The sequence below is a fragment of the Lutjanus erythropterus genome, chromosome 15 (genome assembly GCF_056507025.1).
Source record: "Lutjanus erythropterus isolate fLutEry1 chromosome 15, fLutEry1.hap2, whole genome shotgun sequence".
Lineage (NCBI taxonomy): Eukaryota > Metazoa > Chordata > Actinopteri > Lutjaniformes > Lutjanidae > Lutjanus > Lutjanus erythropterus.
Genome location: NC_139331.1, coordinates 34,540,415 through 34,565,962, shown reverse-complemented (window position 1 = coordinate 34,565,962; position 25,548 = coordinate 34,540,415). Strand labels below are relative to the sequence as shown.

Below are 25,548 nucleotides of genomic sequence, written 5' to 3'. Positions count from 1 at the left end.
CTCTTGTATGGTCTTTGTTTTTATATTTGAAGGGTCTTTATTTAATAAAAGGTGATTTACTTTGTTTTTATTAATATTGTTTGGGTGCTTTTTCTGTCTGCATATGTTTCAGAGCCTTTGCATGTATGTTTTATGTTTTCATGTGAAAAAGTCAGAGAATCACCAGAGTCAGTTGGATTCATCCTCTGGAAACTAAAAACTGAATATTGGTACAAAATGTAGCACTAATCCATCCAGCTGATGTTGAGATATTTCACTGTATAATTTCAAAAAAACTGGCGTGCTGGTGATGTGAGATGAAAAGTCACATGATCACCAACGTCATTACAGTTCCTCCGTCCAACAGTTGGCAAAGCGTTTCATTAAAAACAAACAAATCAAAAAAAACAAAAAAAAACAAAACTACGCTACATTTAGACGCCAAAACTCAACAAAAGCAACAGCAAGATTATGATGAACTAAAGAAAGATAGAATAAATTTAAAAGCTACTATTTATTTACTTTTGTTTTCTGCAACATTCTTGTGCAGAGAGTTAATTTTTATTATTGCATAGTTAATTATACATCACACATTTCCTCAACACATAATTCATTTACAGTATTTAGTGATGCATTCACTGACCGGCTGAGCAGCCGCCTGTGAACGTCTTGGAAGAAGATGAAGAGGAGAGTGAGATGAAGAAATGTGTCTCCGTCTCCGCACAAACACACAGACGCACAACAAAAGGGAGCCCATCTGGAGGAGAGGGCAGAGCAAGATAGCGCGGCAGTCCGACATGTTGCCGTGGCAACATGGCGAGGGTGGGATGTGAGCGGGGAGGGAGCTGGGGAGGGCGAAGGAAGACGGAGAGAGGAGGAGGAGGAGGGAGGGAGGGATGGAGGGAGGGGGGTAAGATGAAGCACATTGTATCATGATGATCAAGATGAAGCTTCTTAAAGGTTCAACAAGAGGAAAAGGTGAAAAATAAAGAGCAGAAAAGAGAATTTTGATTATTTCTGTAACTGTTTCTTTTAATTTAAGATTTTATTATGTTGCTACAGAAATTACTGATCACTGGTAATGAATATTTTTTGTAAATACTGATGATTTCGTGTGATTATTGAGTTAATTTTCAAAAGAGATGAATCACGTGCTGCAGTGTTTCTGAAGCTGACGGCGTATAAAGTGGCCGGCTGATATTGTCTCTGTGAACAATGACGGAGTGACTGAACTGAGAGGCTGAGAGGAGGAGAGATAAGGGGGGAAGGGGAGGATGATGATGATGTTTAAGAGAGACGGAGAGGGGGGGAGGGTAAAGAAAACAAAAGTGAAAGGGGTGGGGGGGCAGAGGAGGAGGAGGAGGAGGAGGAGAAACCAGTAAAGGATGTCTGAACTTCATCACTTTCTTTCTTTCTTTCTAAATTCTTCTGGATACGATATAATATCAATATATTGCCCAGCCCTGGTTTTAAAACTTTAGACAAACCTGATGAAAACCTCTTAGTGGGCATGAAATTAATAATTAGACCTAATCCAAAATGTGGCTGACCTCAACAGACCCAAATAAAAAGACACACTCTGTAATTGGCAGCAGCACGATGCTCCAATAATTAATAAGCAGTCTGTGTCAAAGAGCAATAATACATTTTTACTGCACTTCAAGGCTGTACGTTCTGTCTGCCTCAAAATCTTTTACAAGTCACTCTTTTCTGGCATCAAACATTTTGACACACAGACCTGTGATCCTCAACAAAACAGCAGATCAGTTCCAGACTCAATTAGATTTAATATCATTTGGACTGGACTGGACTTTGGTCCCATCACTGGCTCTCAGATCCCAGACATCACGTCATGTGAAGACCTCTAATGCATTTATGTAACTGTGATGCCATCGGCTTTGTTTTACATCACAGTGACTTGGTTTGGCTCTGAGGGCTCTGGTTAGATGACCTGAAGCTCATCGTCTGAAGTCCATGGTGCAGGAGCAGCCGGGGCATGTCCAACTCAACTTTGCGATTTAAATGCTGCATAATCCGGATGCAAAGTAAGGCGCAGGGTGCAAAGATCATAGCTGTGTTTTGGATGCAATAAAGAAACTAATCATAGTGTCATCTTCCATTCCCGTTTAGAGAGCCAGGGATGCCTGTCTTTAAATGAAGGATTCAGTGAGTTGGAGAAGCGAACAGAGATGCTGAGTAGCTGATGCTGCTGTGCTGCAGGTGTGTGAAGTAGACTGAAACGTCTGCAAGTGCGTGTGCACATGCTTTACGCACGATCCGAGGCACACAAGCGTGACTGCTGTGACATTACAGCACACATGGAAACAATACTACAGGAAGTTAATTACTGAAAGCAGCCTCTCTGATCATTCAAGTAAAAGAAGATACAACACACAACCAAGAAATCACCCCGAAAGCCGGTGCTGCCTGACATCATTTAAACAATGGTTTACTGATCAAAGAGGCTGCCTTCAGCTTGTTTCCATGTGTGCAGTAATGTCACTGCAGCAAATATTGTTAATATTTAATCAGAAAAACTAGACATAGACTTTGTAGAACAAAGGAAACTCTCTGGAGCAAATCATTTTTTAGACAGCTCCAAACTAGGGATGTGCGCAATTAGTCAACTATACATCGACACCCTTTGTAATCCGCACCAGAAATACAGGTCGGTTAAACTGTTTATCACTATTTTATTCATGTACAATGCCAGTTAACTGTTGCCTCTGAGGTGTTATGTAGCCGCCCACCACTTGGGTTTGCAGCGTCATCAGATGGATGTTGTTATCAGCAAAGTCTGACGAGTGGCTCGTAGATCAAGCGCGATTTGTCAGTGTTTTAATCTAAAGAATGCAAGTAATGTTGAATGTAGGATATGCAAGAATAAACTGGTAGATAACGTCCCGACTTGAGCGACATGTGACCACATTCAGCACAGACACGGACGTTAACCTGCAAGCAGAGCGGCTGCTGCTGCTAACACTGCTAAGGTTAGCCACACTGTGTGTCCGCTAACGTCAGCTCTGGGTAAACAACGTTGTTTACCTGTAGACACTGTGATCCTTTGCAGTCCGAGAGGCTGAAGTTGAGTTGTTGTCATGTTTTGTAGGTTAATGTGCAATGTTCGTATTGCATGAAGCAAAGTGTCATATTTCAGTAGCATTTAAAATCCGATTTAGCGATTGCAGACTGTGATTAACAGCCTCAGAAGGCTCTTAATACAGGCAGTATTTTTTCAAACAGTGTTTAAAATGATCAGTTAATAGATTCTGCTCAATTTTAACTGCTTTCTGAGTGATTTCTTACTGTTAGACTAGTCACATTTAATCGACAGTGAAATTAGTTGGCAGGAACATCCCTACTCCAAACAATTTCACTGTATGAACTGTGACTGTGTGCGAGATGTTTTGGCTGCGTGAAAGAACACAGAACATTGATTAACATCAGATCCTGACCGATCCCGTCAGATTTAAACAATCAATGAAGTTACAGCTGCTGTGTGTAAATGTTCACACAGCTTCATCCTACTTCATCCACCTGCAATCATCCGCTGTTAATCAGAAGGTTAATTTTTACAACCCATGGATTAACTGCAGTGTCCTAGAAGCTGAGTGTGCTCTTGTTATGAACCCGCCTGTGTTTTCTCATTTTACTGTCTGAATAATGCATCCTTTAAATAGTGGTGTAGCCACTTTCTGCTGCCTCAAGGTAACAATGCGCGAGCAACGCGCCATGACCACACCTCATTTTAAGAGCAACACACCCATGTGTGCACAGAGGGGCACAAGTACATTAGCTAACTACACAACGTGAGCTCTGGGCAAGAAAATGACAACTGTGTTGGTCAGAAATGAACAATGGGCCTCACACCAGAACATTTTCACGTTCTGCTTAAATTTCTCGTATGAACATGCCGATTCAGCAAACACTCATAACTTCAGACAACTGTGTAAATTATCCACCTGTGGGCCTCTGAGTTCACATGCATGACACTTGTAAATTAGCATAATTAACACCCCGATAATACCATAAAAGGCTGCACTCCCTGCTCCATATGTCAGGAAGATTCATTCATGAAAATGGCATCAAAGAGAAAAAAGAAGAACTTAAAGAGTTTGGAGTTCGACGTCCTGCTGTCAGAGATTCATAAAGGAAAATCTGTCATTTTAACAGCGTCAGCGGTGAAATTAAAAGAGCTGCTAAAGCAAAGAAACGGGAAAAACGAGTGCTGTTAATGCCGTGTTACCCGAGGGTCGGACTGTCACTGACATAAAGAAGAAATGTCTTGATATTAAAATTACTTCAAAGAAAAAAAAATGACTCGCCACAGCAAGAGGCGATTGATGACTGCAGCTGGAGGAGGGAGTGAAGGGGAAGATTCCATCATGGAGACAGAGGACAGAACAAGTGAGGATGTTCGTCTGGACAGAGACTTCATAAACCTGCATGTGCAGATATACGACCAATACACCTGACAGCAGGTAATAATGCATCATTGAATGAATGATGAGGGGTTTTATATGTAAATTTACAATTATATTATAGTTTGAAATGCAGTCAAACAGGATATCGTCGACATAATTATGAAGTGTAATTTTCTTTTCAAACTCAAAATGTCTTCAAACTAATTAAATATACAGGCATTAGTGAAGAACTTCAGTTTTGATAACAGCAGACTGACTGCACACGACTCCACGACAGGTCTGGACCACTCCGAAAATTCAAAATATGTGAAAACCGGTGAATGCGACAAGTTCTCTTAAATCACTCATACGCACCACTTGAGAACAAATCTGTTGGTACGAGTGGTTCTTGCATGAGGCCCAGTGACAGCTGCGCTCTGCTTTGACAGAGCCCTAAGTAACTCCATTATCCACCCGTTTGCAGAAAGCACAGGAATATAACTCGTACAATCAGCCCCGTTAGAAGTCCTCTATGCTCGATTTTACTACGATTTTACTAAGGGTACATGAATGCAACATTAGGAGATTTAACAAAAAGTGTCAAATGGACAAAATCCTGATCACTGCCAAAATCTAATCAGCTGATTTCTGAGTCACCGTCAGACAGACAGACAGATGTAAGAATGTTTCTCCACTTCACATCATTATTAAGACATTAAATACCGCAGCTTTAAATGCTGCACAGACATGAAGCTGCAGTGTCGAGTCTCCAGTCAGTCAGTCAGTCAGTCAGTCAGTCAGTCAGCAGCTCTACAGTCAGTTAGCTGTCACAGATTCAGGACAGCTCATTCATTATACTGAGTGGTGGCTCTTTGATCTGAGGTCAGATGGTGTCGGGCTGTGACAGATCACCTTAACGAGGTGATTCACGTCTCCGACTGACCTCAGGAGACACAGGAGTCCACCTCCAACATCTTCACACAGATTCTATATTTTTGTTAGATTATTATGTTATTGCCTCTTTTACTCATTTATACATAGAAATATAAAATAAGGTCCAAGTTACTCTCTCATTTTATTTAAATATTTAAAATATTATATCTTTAATCTTATCTTTAATATGTATTCTGATTTTTTTTCAGCGCTACATTGTAAATGTTTTTGATAGTGATTAATGCATTTTGTTGTAGATGAAGACTGGACCATTAAAGATGCTTTAATTGTTCCTTTTCCTTCTGGTTTTTTTTTTTTTTTTTTTTTTTTACATTTTTCTGTTTCTTGGAAATGTATACTCTGTTTTTCTTCCTCCGTCTCTGATCTAGAGGTAACCGTTGACGTTTTCAAGTTTTCTTCTGTAAAAATCTGCATCATTAAAAAATATTTGCCAGATAACATTTGAACAGAGAATTTTGTCATAAGTCACTCTGAATCCTGTGTGAAAACATTTCTCAAACTTGTTTGGAAAAGAACAACCCAAAAGAAGGTTTTTTTTTTCCGACTTGAAACTTTAATCCTTGTGTAACATTGTAATCCTGGAGGATTATGACTGGATGGGTTTTGTATCCCTTCCTGCACACTGTCTCACCTCCTTAATATAATCTCTTTTATGAAAGCATAAAGAAACGTAAGTGGGAAAGTGGAGCACGTACTGTACTGAGCTGCACTGACTGTATGTGAGAGGAATAAGGCACACAAACTGGAGACGGTACACTCAGTGGCACAAACAATCAGGAAGCACATTAAGAGCAGGACTACAGGGAGGGTCAACAAGAGGACACAAAGCTCTGAATCTGTCCCCCAGTGACCATTAGATTTTCACTCTGTTTCACTGTTTTCCCAAATAAATCACTGCAAAAAAAACCTAGAAGAAACAGGCTCTTTTTCCCTCCACAGTAGTGGTTGGTTTGTCAAACACTTTAGTCCAGAGCAGGACACTGTACAAACGCACAAAAAAAAAAAAAAAAAAGATATTCATGATACCCTGAGGATTATTCTTAAAGCTGGGCGACAGAACCCAGATTTGGCCTGATTTTATCCCTGAATTGGTCGCCTTCTGTCTAATTTTAGATCCAGGCTGGACTTCTGCCAGATCAGCTGTTGTTTGACGCACAGTTTGGGGTCACAACGCCTGATTACTTCACTGAATGATCATCAACAGTCAGACTCTCGGGGGTCGGATCCTCTGCCATGTCAGAGACGAGTCCGGCCAGGAAAAGTTAGACTCAACATTAATGGCATAAAATTTTGTTTTTCATGAGAAATGGCTCAGATTATACCACCAGTGTGCAAAGCTGTCAAAGAAAAAGTGGCCACTTTGACAAATCTAAGATATCAAAGTGTAAAAAACTTTTGCAGACTTGTAGGTCAGCAGGTGTGTAGGAGAAGAACACGGTGAAGGTCATGTTATTAAATCTTTGATTGCAAGAAGACAGCGTGTCTCTTTTGCTTATTATTGTTGACCCATGGTCTTCTCCTACGCACCTGATGACCTTAAAGCCGTGAATTAAGGGTTTATCTTGATCAAACCACAGTTGGTGACTGCTGGAACAGTGGTAAGATGAACCAAGCAGTTTTTGGTGAATTAATTTTGTTTCTGTTGAGTTTAAATGTTTTTCAAAAGGATCCAGATAAATCAGCTGTTTCTGGTTCTTACACTTTAAAAAAAAGGTCTCAGTGTCCTCCATAATCTTATCAGACACTCGGACAGACAGTCGGAGTCTGTCAGTACCAAAAACAAACACAAGCACACAAACGAACGTCACCTGCAGTGCACTCTGGTGAAGTGGCTGTCAGTAGTTTTGTAGTTTGTGGTGATTTAGAGACTTGGTTCGTACAGTTTGCAGCCTGCCATGTTGTTGCATTGCTCTGTGCACAATGACGCAGCTAAAAAAAAACTAAAGCGGAAACTGAACTTTGCTGACGATCATACTGTCTGCATCTTTCACCTGCAGCTCATGGTTCCCAAAGGATGAATCATCATGTTTCAAAGTTGTTTTTGGTGACTGTCTGTGCTTTTCTAAAGCTCAACAATCAAGCCAAAATCTAGATTAATAAATTACCAGGATTTATGGAGCAGACCGCCAAGAAATACACCAAGAATATCCTCACTCCTCAGAGGATGAACCCTTTTCATTTCAAAAAGCTTTCCAGTACCACACTCCCTTTTATACTCATATCTCTTTACAGGGTCTTAAAAGATTACAAGTCCTGAAGTATCTTTAAAGAGGTCTTAATTATATCTTGTCCTTTTGTAGGATTACATAAATACCACAACATCACCGACTGTTTTGCTGTAATTTATTGTCACGCAGCAGCCTCACGTCTGCTCTGTGTCAGCTTGTGTTTCTTCGTTTGCAACGAGTCTTACAGGCTGGCAAATTCTTGTAAACCTACACCCTCCTCCCTCTACCAGCCGGACCTGCAGGCGGTGGGTCACATCAGGACAGAGAACAGAGGTCAAAAAGTTAGAAAGTTATTGAGTTTATAACAGTGACACTAATGTTGCTGCTCTAAAACATCATTTAGTTATGTTTAAAATATTCAATTTTCATCCTGGTCTGAATGAATATAGTTTATGGTTTATAGTTTTTTTGTGCTCAATTAAAACACAAATGTACAAGTTTAACATAATGGCTGCTGAGGCTTTGAGAGCAGAACTGACCGTGTTTTATTAAAGACAGCAGGACGTTAAGATGCTTCACACGTAAACCACAACATTCAAATCCAGCAGGGACCTTTGTCGTATGTTATCCTCCGTCTCTCTCCTCACATTCTGCTGCTTTGACTACATACACGAAGGCAAGAATGCCTCCTGAAATAATCTAAAGAAAAACAAAGAGACAAAAAAAACTGTTGCATATTCAGGGGTGTAATAACCATTGAAACCTCTAGGGGGCCGTCAGCAGGGATCCGCACTAACAGTCTTGCCTCTGCTGTGATCTGCGCAGAACACTGTGCTGCAAATTTGGATCCCAAGGCATGTGGCCTACATGCTATTTGTATTTGCTCAAAACTAACATTGTCAGGGTTGCCATGACAAACAGTAAATCACAATTGAGGCTGTTTGAGCTGCATTAACATGGAGGGAGGACGAGACAAAGGGAAGACGAGCAGATGACTCAGTGCAGGCAAAATCAGAGGATGAACACAAAAACCAGAGGATTTCGACTTCTTACATCGCAAAAAGGACAGTTCAAGAATGTTGTACTTTCTTATTTTAGGATGTTTAAGACTGATTTTCTCTAATCAAGGATAAATAATATTGTCCAGATTATTAAACAAATCTCAATTTGTCACACTTATCTCTTTAATTCATTTTAGCTGGCAATAAACAAGTGGAAAATGGACTGAATGTTAGTCACATTAAATTAATAAAACTAATTAATAGAACTTCATAAGCAAGACAAAGACAACTTAATCCCTAGCAGCACAGACTTGCAAGACTTGGGGAACTCTAATTTGTAATAACTGTCATCTCTGATATTAATCCTGTGCAAATCTGCCATGTCTGTAATCTGTAAAGTAAAAATTCCACCACAAAATAACTACCATATGTCACCACACAACACATAGGTCATAAGATAATATTAGTCCCATATGAATCAACATTTCTGTGATTTGGGGTTGTTGTTTTTTTTTTCCAGTTATAATTGACCCTATAAGTCCCGCCCCTTTTTGCTTTGTGCTCAGTTGAGCAGTTGACCAGGTGAGCTAGCAGTCGACCCCACAGAACCTCTGTCAACTTTGTCCTCACCTGTTTCCCGTACTTGGATATGTACAGTATGTATATGGTCACATCTTAAGACAACTAATGTTAGCTAACGGAAAGTCAAACAGCAATAGCAAATTCAAAAAATGCACTACAGAATTATTTCCTGGGTGTATATATACTGTCGTTAATTTCCAAAACCTTAACTTTTCAGACTGAACCCAAGGCATCATGACACGCACATCTTATACAATGCTAGTGTTAGCGTTAGCTTAACGTCAGCCTTTCCTATTCAGCATACTTTTACATACTGTAACCTGAACTGTACATTTACTGCCACACTGACAACTTACTGCTAAATTTAAGTTTCTGCACTGGCAGTCGCTCTCCTTCATTTGCACACCACACACTCTTAAACACTGCCCTATTCCTTAAAGGAGCTACACTAATGACAATATGCTTCAATAAAGTCCAATAAAACACAATTATTAAAGCAAAAATTAAAGAAAAAATCCACTCTGTCATGTCACAGCCCTAATCTTGAGTCTGAAATGTGTCCCTGAAAGTAGCTTATGTCGTACCCACACACACAAACACACACACACAACCAAACACATGATCCCCTCCGGGCTTACGCCTGACGGAAATAATAAATCAACTGCAAACACATTTATAACACTCATGTTTCCCCCACTGTACAGTATGTGAGAATAGTAGAGCTGAGTCATCCCCACACACACAAACACACACAGAGATCTAAATATTTTAAAAACAGTCACGGTGAGTCACTTCAGTCTGAGCAGGTCTGGTTAAGAATCCGAAAAACCAGCAAGTGTTTAAGAGCGGCTGAGTCAGATTCATCTGCGGGGCAGTCGGACAGAGTTCCTTCTGCATCAGGGTTTGATGTAGTTTGATGGCTGATTTACACTGAACACATCACTCAGTTAACTTCTGTGTGCATCAGCAGCTTCATATCTGCTGCTGCTGCCCCTGTTTCTCTTTGTTTCCACCGATTTCTTTCTCTGCTGGATTATCTGACGTCTCTGTGAACTGACAGCAAACTCAACAAGTAATGAAAAATTCGCTCCAAACACGCAACATATTCTATTATCAAGAGAAAATTACTAAAATCAATCTCAAACATCATCATATTTTGTTCATATTGGCCAAAAAAAATATTATATTTTTCTAAAGCCCTTGTCAGACAGGACTAGTATTACCTGGGGACTTCATGTGATTTAAAAACTACCTCACAGAATATTTACACGGAATAAGCAAAATCTGTTTTAACCGTTTCACTTTTTACTTTTTCACTCTGATTGGTTCAGGCATCATGGGACTGCAGGTGGACAGCTACCACAATGACAACTGTTTCCGACACACACACACACACACACACACACACACACACACACACACACACACACACACACACACACACACATATCATGGTTATTTTATGATTTATTAAAGGCTGAGGGAACATCTTACATTAAAATTCTCACTAATCTGCAGGACTGAATGACTCTGCAAAATATCCAATTGCGATATTAAAGGTAATGATAATTTTTGCATCATTATTCAATTGAAAAACGTGTTAAAATGACTATGGTGTGATATTTTTTGAAGGATTCTGTACCAAATGAAGATGTTTAAGTCTGTAGAATCTGATGTGTAGGACAGGACATCTCTGCCTCACAACATTCATTAATTTATTTCTATTTCAGCCCATAACTTTACGTTTATTAGAGTTCATATTGATCCTGAATGCTCACTAAATGAGTAACTGTCTCTTTGTGAATCATATAATACTATTAATTATCTTCTGGAAGGAGTAGATGTTTATAACGGTTAAATTGAGCAAAATGTCAATGGAGTTTGGCGGGCAGTGAGACGGGCAGTCACTGAACGTTAACTTCAGATTGTGTATTTTCAGAGCACTGGGGTTTTATTTGCAGGATAACAGGCTTACCTTTGCAGTGACAGACAATCATTATTAAATTATTGTCAGATTACAAAGTTGCACACGTCTTGTGCTCCTGCAGTGTTCATGAAAATGAGTATCAGTGCAACAGTGTGGCTCACTGATGTGCTTTTAACAGTTTTTGGACAAACATCTGGCTCCAAGGCACAGAGGAAGAAGATACAAAGACAATAATACACAGATAATACTTGTGAGGATCAATGAATTGTTGGTTTTGCTCTTTTCATGGAATTTGTTGACAATAAGCAAAAAAAAAAAAAAAAAGGTCATTACCACCCTTAAATTTGATTTTCCATCTTTTCATCGAGAGGAAAATGAGCCTGAATTTATTGCCGCATCCTTGATGATTTTAGTAATGTGTTTTTGTGCATTTTCTCCGTCAAATTAAATCAAGTCGAATCGCCCCATTATGCATCTTTCCTCTCCTTTCTGCACCAAGTGATGAGCAGCCATTTGTGTGAGCAGTCGCACGGTTGGGAATGACTCAGGGCTCAGCTAATAGCTCCCATCAATAATTCAGGCTCTAATCTGTGTCTGGAGAACCGTCAGAAATGTGTTATATATGGACTCGTCACAGTGATGCACTGGCTTCAGTCTGAGAGAGGAGAAGGATTTCTCCCCTGCCAGCAAACCAACTCAACTCGGTGCTGATGCTGCACAAAACTAATGTTTACAGAAAGTGGAGGAGGTGAGAAAAAGTATCAAAGCGTCCATTTCAGGTAGAAACATCTTAGTTATTTCAATACTGCTCAGGCTTAAGTAGAGGAAGATATTGCACAAATTGATTCACATTTATTTCTCTTATTTATGTATTTTAGGAGAATAATTTCTTTTAAAAAGGCTCTGCAGTATATGGAGTTGTATTTTTTTGCTATTAAGTATTCAAGTAGTTTTAACATTTTAACACAATATAATACAATGAGCCTCGCCAAGTACCGCCACTATGACTGATAAAAAATAAAATAGAGAAGCTCAGGCCGACCCTGTTCAGCGAAGAAGAGTTCACAAAGGAGGCAGATTTATTTCTAATGAGATTATTCATTGTGCAAAGCCGTCAGTCCAGAACTGACACTTAAAATCTTCCACATAACTGTCATACACTGCCTTTCATTTCACCACCTTTAGCTCATAATCATGAATGACATATGTGATATTTTATTTCTCAGTATTTTACTTTGTTTCTCCACCAACTTGTTATTTCATTTATAAAAGGAGCCCAAATGTCAGTTGTTGCCTAATGCTATAGAAGAGCATTTAAATCAGGGTCTTTCAGATAAAATAAGTGGCAAAAACAAACATTATGAAGTTTATCTCTATGCCATTTAATTTGCAAAAGTTCTCATTTTTGGGGCTGCAAGATAATAAAAAAAATCATATTGTGATTATTTTGACAGATATTGCAATATGCATTTTCACACCCACCTCATTTGGGCCAGACTTTTCTGACTTTTCAGTTTGATCTGGACCAAAATCACAGGTAAGAACTTTTGGTCCAATGAAAAGAGGCGGCGTACGTCCAGATTGAACAGAATGATGGTTCGGTTTGTTTCAAGTGTGAAAACATTTTTCGGATGGTTCTGACTTCCGGACCGACTACAGGAAATTACAACAGGATACCATCGGAGCTGGAACGAAAATGATCCGAGACAGGAGGAGACCAGATGATTAACTGACACTTTACAGTTGTTTCATTTTGGTTTTGCTGCTGTGAGTACCATAAAACTAATATTATACTGATAATGAATCTGTTCATTCATCTTGTTCTATAAATAGAAGTCAGGCTACCTGCCGAACAGTAAACACAGTGACGTCAGACGGACAGACGCATGCAGGTGATGGTGATGACAGGACGTTTAGTCCGCTTGGATAATTGCAATGTGACACTAAAACTAACTGGACCGAATGTAAACACATCTCAAAAAAATGAGCCTTGGTCTGGACTTTTAGGTGTGAAAACATCCGGTGTCCACAGTTGTAGCTGTGGTCCTGGACCAGAGACTCGATGGTTACTTTTGGTACTTGACAGGTTTTGGTGCTCAGTGCTGTGGACACATTTCATTTGGTACTAAATAAGTAATAAAATAATATATCCAGCTTTACTGTTAAACCTTCTGTCATTTCTTTCAACACATATTAGTCGCCATCTTCATTTGGTGTGGGTCCATTTTATAATTAACATATAATTACTGCATAATTATGAAATTATAATATTTGTGTTTGTTAATGGAAGAAATTTAAAGTTTAAAGTTAAAGATATAAAACACTCCAAAAAGCTTCTGAATTGAAATCAGTTTCTGTGACCCTCTGGGACGAGATTTCCTCCTCTTATTTCATCAGCTTTAAAACCAAAACATAAGACGTAAGTTAAGTGTAAAATTCAAGGAAAGCAACTTTGACAGTTTGGCATCCATCACAAGCACATCAGATAATCTTTTAGACCACGCTGCGTCTTACTCAACACTTCCCCCTGGAAACACTTCCCCTTAGATTTCACTTTGACTAATGGAGCCCAACACAAATTGGCAGATGATTCACAAGGATGTTGAGAAAGCAATAACACACACACACACACACACACACACACACACAAACACACACACACACACACACACACACACACACACACACACACACACAGAGACAAGACGTTTCCTCTCGGGCTTGGCTGGTTACCAGAGGACAGCTGCACACTCTGCCTGTGAGCCTTTTCTCCTCTAACTCATCTCAATAATGACGTTAAAGGTGTCCAGATGACCGAGAGCATTAATGCAAGTTCATGCCATCAGAAACCCTCCTCACACAGATAAAAATCTAATGAGCACTGTCACATTCATCATCTCATTTCTCTGTTTACTCCCCCCTACCAAAAAAACCCAAACTGGAATCCCACTTCTCATTAGTGAGAGCTAGAACCAAACGGACAACCACTAAAAATCACTTTTTTTTTTTTTTGCTTCGTCTACCTGCCAAACGAGCCTTGAAAAAAAAAAAAAACAGCCAGCAGTGTGTAATCAAAATGGAAATGTCTTTATTCCTTCCATTGCTCTTTTAACAAGCTCACGGCTTTAGCACGGTGCTTGACTTGGTCTTAAGTGGAACATTTTGACTGCAGAGTGGCTGATGGGATGGGAGCTGGAGGTTTGTTCCGCCACAGTCAGAAAATGAAAAACAGTCCTTGAGAGTCAAGTGAGGTCCAGGATTTTTGCTAAACTAAAATATCTCTGTTGAGGGACAGGGCTGCAGATTTAAAGATGCTAAGATAATACAGGGAGAATTTATTGTGCAGAGCTGCATGGATTCAGCCGCTCCATTATCCTCAAGTTTATCTGTCCATGGAGAGGCAAGACCTTGGTTTGAAACTGTTTTATGAGTATTTTTAAATGTGCATTGTTTTCTTTTGTATGTAGCCTACTTTTACAAGGCCGTTTTACTAAAATAAAATGTTGAAATCAAAATATTTTTCATGATGGCGAGTGAAGGATGAATTTACAGCCTCACAGCCCGAGGACAGAGGTGCACTGGAGGTAACATTTCTGCAGAGGACTTAAAGTAAAGAATAAAATTGTCTTGTGATTGGTCAAACTATTATCTTGGAATAAAAACTTCAGACACAACAATACAAGAAACTGTAAGACAGTTAGTATTTAAAGTAGATATGAGAAATGGTGCATTAATATGAGCCCTGCGATGAACTGGCGACTTGTCCAGGGTGTACCCCGCCTCTTGTCCAATGTCAGCTGGGATAAGCTCCAGGAGCCCGCGACCCTTACGGAATAAGTGGTTACAGAAAATGGATGGATGGATGGATGAATTAATGTGTGCATGTGCATATATGCATGTATACTTCATGCCACCCCTGCAAAAGTCAGCGCCACACTTGGAAACGCAAGTCAAAAACAAGTCTGGAAACACCCCTCAGATCAACAACTCATGAAGACTCCTGAAGTTCTTCTCACACCTTTTTATCTCACTGTCCATTTCTGTGCCACGTGCCACAACATCTACCCTTATAGTGTTATGAGGATGTTGCTTATGTTAATAACAAACAATTGGCCACGCCCCTCCAGTTTATGATCAAGTGGGATTCATGATTCAGCATTTTTTTCTCAGAAAATATAAGAGAAAATTTAAGAGAATGTCGCTTCATGAGGCCCAATGACTCATTTACATATTTAAGCAAACTAAAACTTTTCCTTGTGAAGCAGCAGGATTCATCCTGCCAGGCTTCAAATTAGCAACCAAAAGTGGTGCAGCCAATCAGCATCCTCAGAGGGACTATGGGCAGCTATGGGCGTGGTTTAAGGTGTGACAACAGTGAGAAGTGTCCATGGAAGAGACTCGCTAGATGTGATAGATAAACGGTTAATTTAGTTGCCAACCAAGAGTTTTTTTTAAATGCCTGCCCTTTTCCAAACAGTTTCTAAGGACGACTTCCCTGATGGTTCCGTGTAACAAACCATCTGGTGTGTCTGTCGATATCTTGGAATCAAACCAGAGCCTCCAGCGTCAAAGTCTGACGCCAAACCACTAACCAACTGTGACAACGTCAGCGAAGCCTTGTGACGGTGGAGCGTCTTACCTGCAGCCCCTCGATGGCCAGCCGAAGCATGCTGGGAGTCAGTTTGGACGCCTGCTTGAAGGTGAAGTTACTCCAGTCGATGATGAGGATGAAGCCGTTGACCTGCAGCTCCGGATCTTCGATCATAGATTCCAGCGACAGCAGGATCGCCCTCAGTATGTCCACAAACGTGTATCTGAGAAAAATAAAACAACATTTTTACTCGCAAGCAAACTGGAGAGAATATTAGTCCACTTAAACCACTTAAACAAAATATAAATATGTAATATTAAAGTATAAAAGATATAAAAATAAGGTAGTATTCAGAGAAGTGTTCACTGAGCAAATTAAAAATAAATAATGAGCAGCATATAAACACTAGCATAGCTTTGAGTAATTGCACTGGAGCTGCAACAACGATTACTTTGATAATTTTCTCGATTAAATGATTAAATGTTAAAAACGTGTTTCCCAAATCCCAACGTGACATCGTCAAATGTCCTGTTTTGTCCACAACCCAAAGACAGTCAGTTTACTGTCAGAGAGAAGTGAAAAAAATTCATATTTGAGAAGCTGGAATCAGTGAATTTGGACATTTGGGTCAGATCATGTTCAACAGTTTCATAGTTTTGGGGGAAAAAGGAGAATTTTGAAGAGCAGGATGATTGAGGCCCTGCCCCGACATCAGGCCTCTATAAGAGTTTGTCCTGAGAAATCACTGATAATCTTCCTCTCCTCAGACTCGGTGTGTCAGCACGCTGTGTGGAGACTGAAATGAAACTGCTGGATGTTTTTGTTGCGTGTTATAAGTGCTCTCAGCTGTGAGCGTGTGGTCGCTGGTGCTGCCTGCTGGTCGTGCTGTTTGCCGCATCGGTGAGTTTTCATCCAGCTGATACCTCGGATGCTTCACTGTCCTCTTCAATGGTCGGGATGTTCGGGTCTTTTTTTCATTCTCATTATCTTGTCTCCCTCTAGAGATAATTTTTATTTTCTTAATTTGCCTAATTGCCAGCTAAACAGACCGTGAGCATCTGCAGTTCTCCTACAGCTACATCCAACGTACGATGGATCAGCCCTACAGGTACTACAGAAATTTGTCGAATAGAGGAAGGATGATGACAAGAAAAATAACAAGTATGACATGAAACAATCAAATAATTTTGTCAAACTGATTCATGTTCAGAGAGAAGAGATTGATCACTAAATGCACATGATTGTATAAACTTCATGTCACTACAACAGTAAAATACTGCTTTTACATTAATGCATGACTCATATTATGATAACATGCATTACTTTGTGCACATTTTCCTGATTATACTTTTGCAAAAATAACACTTTCAAAGCAGCTGATGGCTCCATGACCAGGTTTGTTTTCCTCAATTTATCAGATATACGGTCAGATTCATTCAACTCTATAATTAGGCCAAATAATACTTCAACTTAATTAATAATGTCATGTTTCTGATTTGAATGATGTGGTGAGAAAAGGTCAAAATCTCTGTAAACTCTGGTCAAACAGTCGCTAACCAGGATCGATCCTTTACTGAAGTCCAACAAAGTCACGTTCCTGTCCTGTTTGGATCTTTGTCCACAGCCTGGACACTGTCCCAGTCACTGCAGGCTGTAGAGTCACATGAACAAGAACCATTTATCTCCAGCAAATTCTTTAGATTGCAAACTTCTGAACTCACAGCTAAAAGTTATTAAGATTATGAACTTGGAATGATATGGGAGTAATCAACTCCCCTCCTATCACTGGATGAGTAAATTGATTGATTCCTCTTTATTTTAGACAGAAACGCTGAACCTTTTAGTCAGCTGTCCGCCATCATCTGAGAGCTGTAATTTGCAAAATTAGATTTTTGCCCTCAACATGATGAGTGTTGAACAGTTTGTAGTTTAAATCAGTGGTTACTAAACAAAACATGATCCTGCTGCAGAAATTTTTATTTTTTTTCCTGATTTTCTCTAATGCATGCTTGGTTTTTTGTTGATCTTTTAATCCTCATGCCTCCAAACAGCAGTCGCATAAAATGATTAAAGAGTTAAAATGATTATTTGGTGGAACTACTTACAAGTCATTGACATGTGCAACATGTGTCAAGTGGACAATGATTCATTTTAAGCATTTATCAGGTAAAAAAGTTCAATAAACTACTCAAAACCAATGAGATCTCATGGAATAATGTGCAAATCACTTTTTAGGAGATTTTGTGTGTTGTGTAAAGCTGGGCAGCACATCGATATTGTATCATGATGTGTCATAAGTGTTGTCTTTTTCTGGTTTTGATGGGTGAATTACAATAAAGTGATTCATATTTTATATTTTTTTCCGTGCATTTATATTTCTATATTCTGTGTTTGCATCAGGACCTCGGGCTGTGAGAAATGAAATTTTGTTCCCATACACTCTGCATCTGGAAATGACAATTAAACAACTTGAATCTTGAATTTTCTGAACTTCCTGTTGTAGCTGTTCTATAATTTTCCTTTTCTCACCATATTAATATATATAATAATTGTGTTAATATTTTGTGAAAGCACCGACACTCAGTATCAATATTGTGACAATATTGTAGAGATGAGGTGTTTGATCAAAACATATGGTCATATTTGATTTTGTTCATATCGCTTCCACACTTTTTAATCCACAACATGTCGCCAGTCATGACCGACATGATCAATAATAATCAATATCAATGCAATATCAGCTATATCACCCAGTGTCTATGTGTTTTACACTTTTCGCATATATTATTTAATGCCTTTCAGGAGTTTTGGACGTGGAATCAGTGGACCTTTGTTGGCATGGTGATTTTTGTCGGGGTTTAACTTTGTGAAATGGTCACAGTTTGGTTAGATTTCAGCGCCAAAACTACTTGGTTAGATTCAGGAAAAGATCACGGTTTGGGTTAAAACAAGTATGTTAGTTAAGTAACATGCATGATGTAAAGACATCAGGTAACTTAAGTATGTTAGCGAAGTTAACTTACGTACTGAAGTTACTCAAGTTAGCAATAATAAATATACAAAGTCTGGAGAAACTTTCAAAGTAAAGGTACAAAAACTACTTGGTGGGGTAAGTAAATGGTGACCAGTTTTCAAACATAAAAAACAACTGGAAAAAAACATAAAATGCCTCCATGCTGCTCGTCTGGCATAATCCAAGTCTCCTAAAGTGCCAACATGCTGTTTGCACACTGTAACACAACATACACCCAGTACAAACAGTGTGCACGTGAACATAGATAGATAAGAATCTACAGTGAAGATTCAGGCTCAACGCTGTTTTACTGTGAAACTCCAGTAGCATTTTGTTGACTAAAAAACTAAAGCCGACCTTCAATCAACATGAGGGTCAGTAGAAAATGATTGACTGGGTGAACTATCCCTTTAAAATAAGTACAATACTTACATAATGTTCATGCATGTAATGTCACTTGTGTATGTCAGTAACATAAGTTAAATGCTGACTGTTGGTTTCACACCTCACATGAACACCAGGCTTCTGGATGACAGTGTTTCTTTGATCCGTCCCTCCTCCTCCATTTGTGGATTTTCTTTATAAGTCACCTGACATTTTTTTCTCTATAACATTTCTGCAGAAAATTACAGTCTGTGGCGTGAAATGATACATGAAAAACAAAAGAGGCATCTATTAAAACAGTATGAATTAGTCAGACCTAAGGGCATCTCAGCGCTAATGCTTGTTTGCCTTAATTAAAATAAAATGTTGTATGCATGAGGGGTTTTTTGTAAATAAGTACTCTACTTGGACATACTGTAAGCTGTCCATCTGTTTGGACCTATTTTGTTTAGAATTTGTGATTTGTGATTTTGGGCTTTTCCCTGTTTGGTGTGGACGAACTTGACTGACCTGCGTCGAGTCCTAACTTCATCCTCATGTGATGAGCTGTGATGCTGAATGTGAGCCAGACTTGATCAGCCAACATCAGGACTGGAGGCCGTTGAACCAGCAGATTACTGCTCATGGTTGTTAGGTTTGGGTGTCCACATACTTTTGGCCATGTGGTGTATTTATTTCCGCAGCTGGTTAAAGAAGAAATATGATTCTCTGTGTTGTAGTTTTCAGTGGTTTTATGGTGCTGAATGGACAGCTCCATGAACCAACCCTCCACTACATCTGAATGGATTTTTAACACACTGACTTTTATTTATGTTTATCTTTGTGTGTCTGATCAGATAAACTGAACACAGACTTCACAGTCCTGTAATAGAGAAGAGCATTGGGGCCACATTTTAAAAAAATGATATGAGTTCTGAGTTTAAAGTTTCAATCCTGACTCTAATCTCCAAACTTTGACTTTTGTCTCATAATTCTGACTTAAATCTCAGAAATCTGACTTTTCTCTCAAAATCCTGACTTAAACTAAGAATTCCAGCTTTAAACTCAGAATCCTGACTCATTTTTCCTCAGGATTCTGAGTTTTAACTCAGAACTCAGACTTTACTCTAAGAATTCATGACTTTAAATTCAGAATCCTGATTCTAGTCTCAAAACTCTGACTTAAATCTCAGAATTCAGACTTTTTCTCAAAATTTTGACTGTTTATTGCCTCAGAATTCAGATTATTTTTTTAGGGGGGTTAAACTCAGAATCCTGACTTTAATCTCAGAATTCTGACTTTAAACTCAGAAGTCAGACTTTATTCTAAGAAATCCTGATCTCTAAATTCTGACTTTTTCAGTCTCATATTCCTGACTTTTTTCCTCATACTTCTCCCCCTCATATTTCAACTTTAAAGTCAGAATTTTGGCTTAAAAAACTCCTAATTCTGGCAATTTGCTCTTAAAATTCAGAATTCTGACTTTTTCCTCAATGGTCAGTGTTTTTTTCCTCAGAATTCTGACTTTATTCTAAGAATCCTTAGAAATCTGACTTTTGTTTGCCAGAAATATGACTTTAATTGACACATGTGGCTCTAATCCTCTTCTGTACCACCACCACCACCAGCTTCTTCCCCCTGACTCTTCATTACCTGCTCTGGTCCCAGTTGGCTGCGAACAGGACCAGTATTTTCCTGCCGTATCTGTCCAGATTGGAGAGCACGCCCGGGAAGCCGTCCTTCAGGGCCTGCTTGATGCCCGGGTCGGTGGCTTTCAGGTTCTTGAACATGTCCAGGTTCTGCTGTCGGTACTCAAAGTACTGTGCCAGCAGCCGGAACGCCTCGAAGTGGTTGAATTTCCTCGCCCGGAGGAATCTGAGGATAAACGCGTCGTCTGTCCTGAGGAAACCGATGTCCGGCCGGGTGATGATCATGTCCCGGACCTCCTGGATGTCCTGGTGTAAAGTCTCCGGGTTCTCTTTCAGCTCCACCTTGGCCTTCTCCAGGGTCTCTGGAGAGAGGCCAGCCTGTAAGTGAGTCATCTTTTGCAACAGCTGTCCCTCCACGGGGGACCACACTACCACAGCAGCTTCCAGTGAAACAACACAATCAAATCTTTACCTCCAGCAACAGGGTGAAGTATTTTATTTTCTTCGTGGCTTCCTGCTCAGACTTCAGATGGAGGCCTGCTGCTCTGTAGACGTAATCCACCCTGAACTGGCACAGACGCTGCTGCTATGATGCTCCTATGATGCATTATCAACATATGGGGCCATCCACTTTTACGCACAGAAACATTTCAATTCCACCTCGAAGAAAATCAACTTTATTCTGATTTTTTTTCAGCATGTATGTCATGATTCAGCTCCTCCAGGCTTCAGGCGGTACCTCCAACCTGCTGCTGCTGCTGCTGATCCGGGCGGCCTGAGCTCAAACAGCCGCGTCCCTCCTCCATGTCAGAGCCTCTCCTCTTTCTTTCTGTGGCACAATGACGACGACAGCATCACCGTCTCCCCGGCGTCGCTCGCGGCTCGCCAGGCAATGCGGCACGACCCCTGCAGCACCTGCTATATCATCATCATCATCATCACCATCCCTCCGCCTTCACAACGCATCTCCATCCGCCGAGCGACTGATGCTGCTGCTGCTGGTGCCGCTGCTGCTCCTGCTGCTGCTGGTGCCTCCGACCGCTCCGTCACCGTCAATCGAGGCAGATTTGGCCGCTTGTTTTGTGCTACATCCCCGCCTCAGTCATCACTCCTCCTCATCATCATCAACATCCACAATTTTGGGTGTGAATTTATCTTAAATTCTGTTTCTGGAGGCGTAAAAGAGGAGATATCCAGCAGCAGCACAGACAGGTGTCCCGCGAGGTTTTGTTCCCCTCCTGCTGCCACCGGTTTCTGGGTTTCAGAGAGGGGTGGGGTGGACTGAGGGAGGTGGTGGTGATGGTGGTGGTGGAGGGGGGGATTACCGTCTACGCTCCTCCTGCTGCTGCTGCTGCCGTCTGTTCGCTGGGAAAGTGACTGACAACAAGCGAGTCTGTGCTCCGCCACCGGCAGGAGAGGGGGATGGAGGGAGGGAGGGGTAGGAGAGAGGTGGTGTGAGGGTGGGTGGGAGGAGGGGGTGGAGTGTCAAATGAAAAGGCAACAGATTTAAAAAGGGATGCAGGGAGAGAGGAGACAGGGCAAGGTGGCAGAAAGATGGAGGATAGCCGGAGAGACCAAAAAAAAAAATGAAAGTCGAGGATGGATAGAAGGGAGAGCAAAATCAAAAACAGGGATATTTTTGACCAAATACCTCAATATCGGTATTTATCAATATTTGATTCAGTTCAGTTTTATTTACACAGTGCCAAATCATGACAAAGGGTTATTTCAGGACATTTTCATATAGAGCAGCACAGTGTTGGACTCAGGCTGTCTGAGGGGCAGGGGCAAAAAAATAAGGGCACCACTGTGGTGGGGCTCCACTGCATGCCGAAAGTTGTGGCATAGTTTATCACATTTTCTCCACTAAAGGGCACCTTATGAGGCTTTTTGTTTACTGAAGGGCACTCTAGAGGGAACTGCTGCAGAGGGCACCTCACCACATTTTATCTGCTAGAAAGGCACCTTAGAAGGCAATTTACCACATTATTTTACACTTTAGAGCACATTAGAAGACACTGCCACATTTTGTTCACTGCAGGGCACCTTAGGAGGCATTTTACCACATTTTATCCACAGAAGAGCAGTCTGGAAGGTGCTTTACCACACTTTGTCACCTAGAAATGTAGTCTTGAGGGAACTTTAGAACATTTTGTCCACTGAAGGGCATCCTAGAGGGCACTTTATCATGATTTATCTACATACGGGCAACCAATAGGGCATTTTTGCAGTGTTTTTTCACCCCCTGCCAGTCCACAAATGGAGCAGTAGTTCTCAGCCTGTTTGATTTGTGACCTCACAGAAGAATCTGGTTGCTGTTCATGACCACTTTGCCTTAGACTGCTCTGGAATTACTGTTTATGCATGAATGCGAGCAGACTCACATAATATCAGTGTTACAGCCATACATTAATAACTTTCCCCAGTCTAAAATATGGTCCTCATTTACTATCAAGCTTGCTGGACTGAGTGGTTTGTTAAGTTCATCCATTGCAAATGCAAATGTTACCTTTTGTTAGTGCTTGTGTCTGCTTAGACCATGGTGGTTTGGTAACTGGTGAAAATGACATCACTTTACGGTAATGCAGCCTTTAAAACCAGGATAAAGCAACACTTATGCCATATCATGATAAAATGATATCCAAAATCTAAGACAATATCTAGTCTCATATGATAATATCAATATGATGTTAAATGGAGGAGGACTATAAGATGAAGGTAAAAATATGAAAGGCTGGAGGGAGATGGGGGAGGATGTGCCTGAGGCAACATTGGGGGCCTCAATATCACCATTTTTTTCTTATTTTTCCTGAAAGGACCAAATGTCTGCAGATTTTCACCTCTTAAATCATTTCAGTTTCAACATTTTTGTGGAATATTTTCAATTGCATGCTAGAGTTGTATATGTTTGGGTCCATTTCTTCCTGCCTTTGTGGTTTTTCATCTATAGAGACATGGGACGAATTAAAGCATCACGATGAATGCACCTTTCACTCAAGACTATCAAAGCTATAAACAAACAAAGTTTATGAACTATAATGAACTACTGCAAACTGAACTGCTGAATTGCAAGTGGGGAAACATCTAAGAAAGATTTGAGCACCGATTTCAGGATCTCCTTCACACCAATGGAGCAGAATTGGGGAGGGGCAGTAGACACATGTTCCCAGGAATAATTCTGATGAAAAATTTAAAATATAACCACTGTTGTCTGTCAGTGTCTAGTCAGTGTTAGTGATTTTCAGTACTGTGACAAAGAACGTGTGCTAAGTGCTGATGCAAAACTTTATGCCTCACATTGATTTAGTTCATTGTTTACCTACAGTGTAGCCAGTTTCATTTTACTGCAAAAAATATCTAATATATGTTTTAAGTTACTAGTGAAAAATGTTATGATTTATTAGAGGAAAGAGAAAAATATACAAAAATCTACTATTTTGTAATTTATTTCTATACATGCTGCAATCTTAGTCAGCACTCCACTGGCAGCGGCACAGTGATAGACAATGTCTTGTGTTATATCATGACATTAATATGATATGAATATATTGTCTAGCCCTAATGAAGGGATGGAGGATGGATCCTAAAGGGAGGAGAGTGGGGTGGGGTGAAGGGAGGAGGGCTGTAAGATGAAGGTAAAAAGCTGAAAGCCTGGAGGCATAAAGATGGGGGTGGACTTGCCTCAGGGCTAAAAAAAACAGGCCCATAATATCTCCCTGTTTTCCCTTTAAGGGACCAAATGTTTGCAGGTATTAAGCCACTAAATCATTTCATTTTTAACATTTTGTGGACCATTTTCAATTTCATGCTACACAGTTTTCAATTTTTGGGTGCATTTATTCCTGCTGCTGTGGTATCCCATCTGGGGGTGAACACAGACCAGATTAAAGCATCCATAGAGCTGCAACGATTATCAAATGTATTTATTATCATGATACAACACAAGGTTGCACATCAGAATGAGAGCTGCAGTTCCTTATGCTACACACATGCATAGAGATAATTAATTAAACTTAGAATAGCTTACAACAGAAATGTAAAACAAAGCAAAATAAAATAAAATAGTATGTACAGTTATTTATATATGTACATTATACACAACAACGGCCCATTGTCCCATCATTTTGAAGTACATGTATTCAAAATTTTGAAAATCAGGGTGTGAATTTTAGAAGCATCACAACCAAACCGCTGTTTTGTTATTTTCATTCTCTAAAAGTTGCATGAAAACAGTCTGTGAACCGAAATCCTCCCTATTTTAGAGGTGTCTTTAAAATAATTATTTAGCATATCAAAATGGTGAGAATTTAAATGATGATTTACTTATCTTAAAAACAAGACAGCAGATGCTTCTGTATCTCTTGTATCTCTGTCTCATTAAGCTTGTATCTTGCAGCTGCAAATTAAACTTTTTTAACACTAAAATACTACTAGTACTTCTACTACTAATGATAATAATAATATTAATGATCAGTGGGGTCCATGTCTTTCTGGGAGGGTGCCAGGCGGGTATCTGCCTTTGGTTGGAGGTTGAGCAATAAACTGGAGGAGGGATTAAGTGAAAGAGAAGTTTTGATTGTAGAAGGAAAGATGGAGGGGCGGACAATCAGGAGAGGACATCTTCTGTCCACCATCAGAGTGAATTTGCTCGATTAGATCATAAAACAGGTCACAGATACTCTGACACAGCCAGTCAGATGAAGTATAGCAGCTCGGGGTGTGTGGATGAATAAATGGATGGAGATGTAGAGAGAAGGGTGGGGGTGGAGGAGTGGCACCTGCTCAGTGGTGACCAGACAGCTGCACTTAAACATGCTGAATTAATTTCTATTGTATCTGCCCACTTATCTCTCTTGTGTTTTACACATGGCTGAGTGGGTGCTGAGCTTTACATGCAGCTCAGTTACATTTACTGCT

At 40.1% G+C, this 25,548-nt stretch overlaps 1 protein-coding gene across 1 annotated transcript in view; it reads right to left on the bottom strand.

Annotated features, from left to right (window-relative positions):
- clvs2 (clavesin 2) overlaps positions 1 to 21,980 on the bottom strand; it is a 40,045-nt gene extending 18,065 nt beyond the window's left edge. The window contains exons 1-2 of the mRNA XM_084737554.1: positions 20,636 to 21,980; positions 15,654 to 15,828 (exon numbers count right to left, since the gene is read on the bottom strand). Of these exons, the coding sequence (XP_084593680.1) occupies positions 15,654 to 15,828; positions 20,636 to 21,024 (564 nt within the window). The 5' untranslated portion in view covers positions 21,025 to 21,980. The remainder of the gene's footprint in view (positions 1 to 15,653; positions 15,829 to 20,635) is intronic.
- Between the last annotated feature and the right edge of the window lie 3,568 nt (positions 21,981 to 25,548).